Source organism: Rhopilema esculentum, chromosome 14 (assembly GCF_057945365.1).
Source record: "Rhopilema esculentum isolate cy_ngs chromosome 14, ASM5794536v1, whole genome shotgun sequence".
Lineage (NCBI taxonomy): Eukaryota > Metazoa > Cnidaria > Scyphozoa > Rhizostomeae > Rhizostomatidae > Rhopilema > Rhopilema esculentum.
In genome coordinates, this window is record NC_142828.1 from 1270960 (window position 1) to 1282243 (window position 11284).

The window sequence follows — 11284 nt, forward strand, 5'->3', positions numbered from 1 at the left end:
TGGTTTTGATGGAGTACGTAGCAATTGTTAATCTAACTGCTTCTCTCGAGTTCCGAATTCATCAAAATATCACTCCATTCCTATAAAAATCTTGAAATTGGCTTTAAGGGTCTTGGCAAACTGTGATGCATTGCGCTCTTTATCTGTCTTTGTTTCCCTGTGATTTACAGTTTATGCCATGCAGACAATATGGCGTATTGTTGATAGCAAATTTTGTTAGTTCGCGTTGTAAGTTAATTTTAAGCTAAACTCAAAATAAGACGCCCAAAGAAGCTTGAAGCAGAGTAACACTTACGTTTGTCTTTCCGTTTTTTCATTACATTTCTGGATTCAGTAGAATTTCAGGAAATTGGTCTTACCAGAAAATCAGTCAATCAACAAAAATCAATTAGCAATTGCTTTGTTCCTTGAATGATTTCTAAAAACGTTTGTAACGCCTGGTTGAGACGGCGTTTTTTCATGTGCCGTATTCAAAACTTCATGCTTTTGAAATTTGGTGCTACAGAAGAATTCTGAAACTAAGCTGGACTGAAAGAGTAACCAACAAAAAAGTGTTAGAAACAATTCAGAGAGTTTTAGTCAACAAAGAAATAAAAATAAAAATGAGATTTGCTGGCCACATTATGAGGGGATCATGCGTGTTCTTGGCAAGGCTTGTTTTGGAAGGTATGATTGACGGAAAAAGAGACAGGGGAAGACAAAGAAGAACATGGGGAGACGATGTCAAGGAATGGAGCGGGTGTGAGAGCATTGGGAGAGCTAAACGATATTCTGAGGATAGGGATAGTTGGAGGGTCATGGTAGCCAACCTTCTGATAGAAGATGGTACCTTATGATGATGACGTATTAAATTGACTCAATTTAGTACATGATTAATACGGTGTCTGAATCAATTTGGTACAAAACTTTTCATTTTATTCGAGGCAACTAACTAGTTCGACACGGTCTGTCATATTAATTCGACATAAGTACGGTTCTAATTCTTATGCCTTGTGCCGAGCTAAATGCATGAAGCATGCAAGTTGCTTAAATATTTCAATCTATTGTTTCAATCTTCAATCAATCTATTCTATTGAGAGGGATTGCAACAAAGCTTCTATTTTTGTTGAATGCGAAGACGAAATTCCCGCCATCTCCGTGTGTGATACAGGAATGGCTGCTTTTCGGAGCTCCAGCATGCCCGGGATGCAGTTGCTGAAGAACCAGCCTTCGTCGGTTGGACCCTGCGACATGACCTTGTGATGCAGGCGACCTTACATCTTATGATTACAAATCATAAGAAACAGGGATAGATAGACAGGGCCTGAAAACATATCCTCTCCCTATTGCAAGTTTTGTAGTATAGCTAGCTAAAGCTCTTCTTCCTCTCCTATTTCGGTCGTTAAATTTTTTAGCAGTACTAAATTTCAGTTTGTTCATTATCCCCATCTTGGTTGCGGTTCTCACTCAAAAATGCTTAACAACAACGATTTTTCATGGTAGATCAATAACAACCAAGTAAAAACGGTTTGCATTTAATACGGGGTTTGAATCAACTGCCGTATTTCCTATTTTATTCGAATCAATTAGCCCATTAAATACGGCACATGAATAATATGCCGTCTGAACCAGGCCTAAGAGAAAAACATACCAAGTTGTATAGTAAGGGAAACTTTGTAAAGAAAGATTTCTGATAAAGATTGGAATATGTAAGGCTTCATAAATTAATCTCATAACATGTTTTGTTTTATGTAATAATGGTCACGAAAACAATTTGATAAATGTTTTTCCAAGATTTATTGGCTTCTGGGAGATTAATAAGCTAGCTCACAGTTTTGTTCAGCAATCAACGTTGTTTGCTTCAGATTAATGTCTGATGTTTTATTGCTATAACCTATTTCACAATCTGAACATCTGCTTTGATATAGTGCAAAGGGTGAGATCCTTAATTGACGCTTTTTATATTGATTTTGCCCCCTGCAGTGAATATGAAGCGTTTGTAAAAACATAGTGCAAATGAAAGAATTACGTCAAAATAAACAGCGCGAAATAATATGTATTCACTACACTACACCAATGATCGTTTCGTTGAATGACTAGAAAAAATTACACTTATTATTTTATAAGAATATTGTTTATAAGAATATTCAGGCTCAGCATCATGCAGTTTTTAAGAATATCTTAAGTGCTCAGCCTCAGCACGCATTTTTGTCTCACTGTCAACAGCTGCCTGTTTTGCAATGTTAATTACAGAGAATCGCAGAACTGACAAATTTCGTCTTTAGGGCGAAAGCTTAATGTCTATTTGAGGGCAGGCGATGTTTCCCTGAAACTATATCAGATTTAGAAAAATCTAAAATCTTTAGGAATATATTCAGGTTCAAAACGTTTCTTAAGAATTGTAAGGCTGGACAAATATCTATAGCATGTTTTAAATATAAAAACATAAATATGAAAAAGAGTGTAATCTGAAAAGTATAAATTTAACTATAGCTAGCCGCTAATTAAATAGAAATTACTGTTTACCGGTCTGGCAGAGCTGTACCCGCTTTTGGTGCATAGAACAGGACGGCTTGAAGTTGGTTCTTCGAGTTTCACACTTGCAGGCACGGCACCACTGGAGGGTGCTTGGGGGCTCAAGCCCCCAACCTTTTTAGAGATAAAAATTGTTTGACCGTATTCTCTATTGTTTTTGAAAAAGTGTATAAAAAATAAAATAGAATGAACTGCTTATATACTGTTTGATTTTCTTTTATCTATTTACTAACTTGTTTAGGTATATTTCTATTATTTGTCTATTTTTTGCATTAATTGACTAGATAATTTTCTGTATCATTGCAATGTCTGCATTTTGGATGCGTTAACATGGCCCACTGAAAATACCCGAGACTAAGTAGATGCGCATTTCTGTTCAGGAAGTGACATCATCTCAATCAATACAGCAGCTTCTTGTTATTCGTATCGATATGCACTTTGAACCAACCAAACGTCCCCTTTTTTCTTTCCCCGACGTCTGTCACTAGAGTTTTCTTAAAAATGTGACCTTAAAAATAAATGATTTTCTTAGAACTGTCGAATGGTCTATTCAGAGCGGTATTAGGAAGCAGTTATAATGTCTTCTTATTAAGTTGTACAATTACTACTCATACCTAGGTTCCTGATCTGAAGATCCTAGAGAGGGCTGCGAAGAACGAATACTTTTCGTTCTGTGAGTTGTTATTTTCAATATAGAAAAAACATATCACTCAAAATTGTTAGCCTGACCAGCCTGCCCTCTGGCTTCGCCTCTGTAACTGCCTCCCATTTAGTTGTCTGTCTGTGTGGTTCAACCATACGACTTTAAAATCTGAATTTGGAACTGGCGACGTGGTTTATTTTTGGCACTAAGTTTTCACTTTGATCAAGAGTTTCACCAGGCTTCTGCTTTGAAGCTGTCAGTTTCGTGCTTCGTGTATGCGTGAACCTAAAATGAAGAGACAAAGCGAAGCTTCGTAAACATTAAATTTCCTTACCATATAATGTCTTTCTATACCTATATGTTCCAAAAAGGCGTTTGTTTATTTTGAGCGCCATCCTTGTTAACTTTTGTTTGTTTCAACATTGAAACTTTTGTTTGCTTTAGCATTGAAACTTTTATTTGTTTTTTCTTTGAAACTTTTGATTGATTTTTCTGCTTATATGTCATTTTGCAACATTTTTATAACTCCTTTTTTCATCAAAGACAAAATTTTAGAACTGCAAAAAATTTTCCTAAGAACTGCATTAAAATTTGTGTGTAGAACTTATTGGGAACACAACCCTCCGTCCTGGAGTCATAATGACTTCGTTCCCTGCGCATGCTCTGTCAGTCCTGGGCGGAGAGTCGTCTCACCATACAAGAAGTGCACGTTAAAAAACCAGAGTAGCATTGATAGTGATAATAAATTCTTTTGTAGAAAGCAAAATAGTGTAAGGAAATATCAAGGAACGTGTGATTATTTTCAACCAATATAGAAAAATCACACATACACACACCATACTGGGTTGTGCGAAAATAAAGTATTCGACCAGTTTATTTAAACAATAAACAAGACAATTTGTTAAGAATAAACAACAGATCATAAATCCATGATGATTTTCGCCATTGCTCACATTTTGAATATGCCAGGGAAAATTCCCCGAGCTGCAATAAGAATTCGATGAAAACATCGAGACTCTAATTGATAAACACACATGTGGGATGCATCTGACGAATTTAGAGAAAAAATTGGTAAATATGGAAAAGGCAAGGAAAATAGATCGGGGGGACTACTGGAAATGTGTTAAAACAATCTGCACATCATAGGTATAACTAAGAATAAGAGATACAAAAAAGGACTATGTTATGAAGCAACAAAAGAAATGAATTAAACAAGAAACAAAACCATTTTAAAGTATAACTAGCTAGCATAAAGTATTACGTCAACCAACGTAAATAAGGGCGATTTCGAAAGCCAAATTGATTCTTCCCGCTGTAGGCCACTAAGACAAGCAAAAAATTAACAATGATGGGCATAAAATTGAAACACAAAGATCTTTACATGAGACGTTAAAGTTACAAAAGCAAATTTGGGTTATTTCAGCCGATATAAGTATTGGCTTCTATGAGAAGTAGCAATTTTCTTTTCATAGCAGTGTTTGCAACTTAAAATTTAAAATTACTGATCCTTTTTTGACGAACATTCAGAAGTAACCAAAAATCTTGAAGAAGAAGAAGTGACCAAAAATCTTACAAAAATGTCTCAGATGGAATAAATGCTCTATTTGTCATGGGCTCATTCTTCAAAAGTCCGTCTCTAGAAACAAAAATATTCTTTATTACGAAATCTAGAATTTCATGTTTTTTTATGAAAAACAATCAATATTAGACAGGGCATCTTAAGTAACGTTTTATTCATTTGCTTTCAGATGTTCCATTGTATTCATATTTTCAGTTTTTGCAAAAGTTTGAAACGTGATTGAAATGTTTATGAAGATTTCTAGTTTATCTGTACCTTGACATGTGTGCGTATCCTGTCTTGTTCGTGCTTTGATTACGTAATCCCAATATGATAATGTAAGCTAAAAGATCGTAAAGTTCAAAACTCAACAGCAGGGATGTAGTCATAAAAGTTGTTCTTGTCATTGAAATTTGGAAATGACCAGGACTGATGTTTTCTTCCTGATTATTTATTGAGCAGCCAGATACATACCCTGGGTACCAGAGCTGCAAAAATTTATTTTTTTGCTGCCGTTAAATTTTTGCGGCTCTGGTACCCAGGGTACCAAATACATTGACTGGTTGAGCGGAAGTTGAGTTCAGAACCCCGGTACCATTAAAAAGGCCTGGGGAAACTACATTGAAATTGAGAGGACAGTTTTTTATATTGCTCAGGGATTTAGTGGAAGCCACCACTAGTAGGCACCACCAGTAGGCGGGAGAAAAATTTTGGGATGTGACATTCTAGAGGTGGTTATAAAAATTAACTATTTTCAACTTTGATAAGGAAGATCCTAGGCAATATCCATTAGCATTCTTTTAATTATTATGACCCAATGCTTTTGAATTGACACATTTTCTCTCATGTTAACAAAACAGAGCAGATTTTATCAGCTACTGAAAATGTCATGCAAAACTGTCATTCAGTAGACAGAAAATATTCCTAGCTTGCAGATATAGAAAAACAATTTTGAATTAACGACAACGTTAAGAGCACCCGACATTGAAATTATCTAAAAGATAGAAATAAGAACATCGAACGTTGACAAAGATTGTCTTGTTCTTATCAGAAAGAGTGTAGTGCATCAAACTTTAAGAGTAGCCAAAACAGAGTCAAATAATTAACAACCAGTTGTTGATACAGGCTATCAATCCCTTTTCTAAATGCAACAATAGGCAATAAAAACCAACTGTCTATACAAAGCTGCAACTAAACGCATTCAGTAAGAAATCTTTCAAGAATATTCTGTCCATGTATGGCAAACTTGTATGTCTATGTGTATCAAACAATTCTTCACCGCTTTCTTTGCGATACATGGTTTCTGGCTGTATCCAAGCACAAAAAATGAGGAAAGGGGCTGAGCTCCTCCACATTTTTAAGACATGTAAACAAAGGGGCTGCGCCCCCTGAGCCCCCTAGCTACATCCCTACTTTAAAAGACCTTTCATTACAAAGTCCAATGGTGCAACTACAAAAATGATTATCCATTCGTCTAAACAAATTTTTCACGAAATCTTTCACACGATGAACGAGCAGAAAGACCGCACAAAAGAAAGTCTTTTTGCATCTAAAATTTAAATCAGGGTACATTCAGTTCGATGGACGTGAACGATTAAAACACAATAACGCCAACACAACCACAACACCGCCACGCCATTTAAAAGGATTGCAGAACTTAAATCCGATTGAATTTGTTTAAATGCGTCTGTTTCGAAAGAATGAATAACAATACTAAAACATGGGCACTGTTGTGGTTTATCAAAATCAATGCAGTGTCCTCCGATGTTAAATGTTTTACAAAAATAACTCTTAGGCCAACATCAAATATAGATGCAAACTTTTGATGGGCAGTTCGAGACCACGTCAATTTACAGCTTGAAATAGCCAGATAATTAGAAGAAGAAATTGCTAGCTTAAGAATACTTCTCGATAATTTGAGCCTCCGACGACCAGTTGATGATGAAGTGCCGTCATAAAGGGTATTACTTTATTCTTGGCGTTTTAAACATGGTCGCCATGACTTTGTTGTCATCAGCGTTGGGTACAAACAGATGGACAGAGGGCAGCATTGTAAGGCATATTGCAGTTAGTTCTCAAAACAGAACGCAAAACGAGGTTTTCCAGGCTGGTTCTAAATATTTTGGTCTGTTTCGTGGATGCGAGCGAAAGAAATACGGGCATTATTTTCAAGAGAGAACAAGATGTTTCAATGGTATGTTGATTGATTACTCTTGAGTCGATTTTTTTATTTGTTCAAGTAAGCGTTTGTTAAGCGTTTTATTTGTGAAAAGTAGAGGGAACATAGTCAAGGACTCCCTGCACATGCTACGGGAGTCGATAGTGAAAATGAGGAATTTGGTTCATTTTGTTAGGGCAAGGAGAGAACACAACAACAACCTTTAAGCTGATTTCACGATACTTGGATTTCAGCGTAAACAACAAAAGAGGCAAAAACTCAAGAGTGCAGGGGGGACAACAAGTTTTTCTAAACACAATAATAGTAAATAGTAGTATCTATTAGAATTAATTACCATTTGATTAAAATCTAACGCTTTAGAAGATTCTCTGGTTTTTCCGAAACAAACATAGTCTATATCAACTATGGGATTGAAACGGTTGGTTGGCTCTTCTTTGCAGTCGTTATTGTGTATTTGTTTTACATCAATTACAAATAGTTAGTCTACAACATACAAATGTACAGGTAAACTAATCTAAATCGATGGCTGAGGAAAATTTAAGTTTGCTAAAACAATACGTTGGTTAAAGTAAAGTTTAAAAATTTTATAATTTTCTTCGTGGTTTATACATTATTTACAATAAAATGACAGGCATCGCAGAAGCACGTGGGACCATCCCATTGTTTTAACAAACGTTTAAACGTGTTTAGGTTGTCTGACGATTTTAGTTCATTTGGCCAACAATTCCAGATCTGTGGCAGGGGTGTAGTATTAGGGGGCTCAGGGGGGCTGAGCCCCCCTTATTAATGCCAAAATAGCTATTTCTACTTTTGCTATTGTTTTCGCAGCGTTTTGTGCAAGAGCCTCCCTGTTTTTTTGAGAGTAGTACACCCCTGATCTGTGGTCCTAAGAATTTGAGACTGTTGTCAATGAAAGCAACCTGATTCGGCTGATAATGAGTTACATTGTAAGGATGTGGTTGCAGTTTGTGGGTACGGTGCCACATAACAATTGAGGGGTAAAAATACGAGATTCTTCTTAATCTGTAAAATAAAGGATCATTTTTCTATAGGCCTATCAAAAAGAGAGGGCAGATTACAGTCATCTTTTCATACGAAAGCACTTAGTTCCTTAATTTTTTCCATTAGCTTCAGTGTTAAAAGTTTCTTAAAGTTTTATTTAATACCCAATGCTAAAGAAAAAAATTTTTGGAGGGGAAGAACGTAACATAACATATCATAAGGAACTCGTCTTTCTACTTTTTATGTCAGTTATACAGAAAAAAGGCGCCTAATCGTTGAAAAGGATTCTTTTACCCCACCTTTTAAAAGAACGATTCTTAGGTAGTTTCTTAATGTTGAGGGTGGTTTCAAGGTCTTAATTTTTTATCGTTTTTGAGCTTGGTTTCTTATAGAAGACTTCTTACAAAAAATAAGCGTACAATGAAATCTGTTTTTAACTTGATCGTCAAGATTTGCTGTTTTATTGTCAAGTATCATCAGTTTTTTTTCTATATTCCCTGCCTTTCCCGCTGTTTTTGAATCCTTTTCCTCTAGGATTTTTATCACTGCTCAAAAAGAACTATTTCCTAGTGTGAAGTGACACTGATCAATGATAATTTGAGACTGATTCTGCTGGTCTCAAGCACTCTCCTACCCAACAATGACCATCTATTTGTATCAAAATTATTAGTTTCATTAATACGAATATTTTTTTCTCTAAGCTCTAGACGAGGCAAAAAGCATTGCGAGATCTGACTTGGTCTATGTCACTTTAGCATCATGCTGCCTAGCTGAAGTCATTCTGGTTGTGTCGATATACTTGTCCTTTTACAACGAACTTGTTAGATCCACGTCTACCATGCTGCAAACAAGGATGCCGCTCATTGTGTTTTCATTAATAGGTGCGTTGATTTCTCTTTGTATCATTTTAGATGCCTTTCACAATTTTTTTGGAAATTTTATTCAAAGGTAAAGGTCAAAATCTAGTTCTCTGCTTTATATACCAAAATCAAAGTAACGGTGCTTTTCACAAAAAAACATTGTTGGGAGTGAGAAAGGCCACCAATGCAAAAACAAGTTTAAAGATTCCACTTCAATCTACAATCCTGGACAAAAGTCAATGGAAAACCCTGCAGTCAATGATAGATTTTGATGAAAAAAAAGTTTCCGACCGTAAGATACAGAGACATCCCCTTCCCCCAAAACAATATTGGTTAAAAAGCATATTACTTACCCTAGCTAATAGAGTTACATTGGTTGAATTTTAAGCTTTGAAACTTTTGTTATTTAACATTGTTTCAAGGAGGAGAGGGGGATGCTACTTAACTTATGCAAAATTTTTGCTTAGTGTACCAAGACTTTGGGCAACCAGCATTGTAGCTTTGACTAGAGTAATTGAAACATAAATGCTGTTCCTTGCGGAATCTGGATGCTAAATTATGCTAATTGCTTATAATTTTGGGTTGATACTTGATAGAAGAATATTACAACGATGTCGAAGACGCATGGTGTTAGTTTACAAAGAATGAAATTTTCCTTAGAATATTTTGATAAATAATTAACTTCCTAGAACCTTTAATCAAGCTTTGATCAGTGCGGATAGATTATAAATATAAGCAATGAGTAAATATGCATATTCATGTAAAATTTAACATAAGTTAGGTTATTGCGTTAAGTATGTAAAATCAGATAAACATTTCTAAAAAATGCAGAAAAATATAAGAAAAACCTACTTATGATAATACTAACATAAACTCCCCTTTAAGTCCAAGATTGCCATTAAAAAACTGTTCGTGAACCCCAGAGTCACAATAACATTAAATGTAAAAGAAAGAAGAAAATCTTTGTTCTTATCATCGACATAATTTCCCGCATCATTTTTCACAGTATCATCGGCATAATTTCACATCGACAATATTGCATTTAATTGCCTACTACTATTTATTATGTTATGATATCATTGCCACATAATATAAACAAAATTATGATTGATTATAAGAAGCGGATCGATGTCAATGCAAACCTTTTGACAATTTTCAACTTTGGTGTTTCAATTTGGATTATTGATTATTTTGGGTTGTTAAAAATCTTAATGATGGTTAGCAAACAAAACAAAGATGAATTGTATCTTTAATAAAGCTACGATTTCATGGCAAAGCCTTGATTATCAACACCCCTTACCAACTAATTTGCAACCGCTCATATATTTCTTTTCAAATTGTTCTCTTGACTGGCTCTTACTTAAAAAATTTGTATTTTTCACTGGAATATTCACTATTTAGGCGTTAAAACAAAGCCGTAAACTAGCTGGCTAATAAATCTCTTTTAGTTCTCCTAGATACGATTGCAGTTGGCTCGTACCTATTCCTCTACGTGCATTATTTGAAAAACACACTTCTGAGCAAAGTCGACTTGGCGGATGGCTTTTCGACGAAGGATCGCAGCGATCTTGGCTACTCTTTCTGGCTGATGGTTGCCTCATCGAGCATCAGTCTCCTGAGCCTCTTTATTCTCTTTGTGGACCTTCTCAAAAGAGGCAGAACAAAAATGTCCTTCGGTTCGAATAGAGACCAAATGGCTGCAGTGGATCTGAAGCCACGTGACGGTCCAGTAATGATGATGTACTGAGTTTCGTCCAGAAAATTGATTCCCTAAAGTGCATTGTACGTAATAGAATAAAGTATTTAAAAGAAACTTATGGTATTTAGATAAGATTATTTAGCATGTGTGGCTTGTATGTTTGAAACACTTTTTAAAGTGAATGGGATACAAGAGCCCCGATGCAAGTTGGAAAGTGGAGGAGACAAAGGTAAAATAAAGACTCACGACAAAGCATTTGACAGAGGGGTGTGGGGGGTTCAAACAAGTTACCTTTTAGTGTAGTGGAATAACGATTTTCTCGGACAAAAATAGTATAAAGCTGAAATTTGGCACATAGGTTCCATACTATGCTGGGAATAACCAGTAAAAAGCCCCATCGATTGGAAATTAAAGAATTCCTTATTTGGGGAAATCCCATAATCAGCAAGGGTTCAAATTTTGATGTCGCTAAAACCACATAGTATGTGCATCTTTTAAAAGACAATTTCATAAGTTCTAGAATAGAACGTGGCTACAAGAATTCCTGCTCGCTTCGCTCGCAGAGGACCCCATCTATTTCCCTCGTTTTATTGTTTATAACAATTTCCCCTCGTTTTAGTGTTTATATAGAAAAGTCATTCACGTTTTTTAGACATTCCTGATAATATAGAAACTAAAATGCTAAAGCGCTACAATCTTTTTAAAACTGGATTCTGAAATGCTTGTCGGGGATTTTGCTCCAAGGAGAATGGACTTAGTTTGAAGCTTTTGAATACTGTTTACTATTTTGAGATATTTGATTACAACTTTGGAAAATCAGTTTTTCCAT

At 35.5% G+C, this 11284-nt stretch overlaps 1 protein-coding gene and 1 long non-coding RNA gene across 2 annotated transcripts; one reads left to right on the forward strand and one right to left on the reverse strand.

Annotated features, from left to right (window-relative positions):
* Positions 1–728: 728 nt before the first annotated feature.
* Positions 729–6746, reverse strand: LOC148958504 (uncharacterized). The gene is made up of 2 exons (XR_016144613.1): positions 6621–6746; positions 729–3442 (listed from the first exon to the last, which is right to left on the reverse strand). It is a non-coding gene; the product is annotated as an uncharacterized LOC148958504 (long non-coding RNA).
* LOC148958505 (uncharacterized) lies at positions 6371–10670 on the forward strand. Its single transcript, XM_089112561.1, has 3 exons — positions 6371–6909; positions 8598–8777; positions 10205–10670. The coding sequence occupies exons 1-3, from the start codon at positions 6654–6656 to the stop codon at positions 10501–10503; spliced, it is 735 nt and encodes a 244-aa protein (XP_088968687.1). The 5' UTR covers positions 6371–6653; the 3' UTR covers positions 10504–10670.
* The last annotated feature ends 614 nt before the right edge of the window (positions 10671–11284 follow it).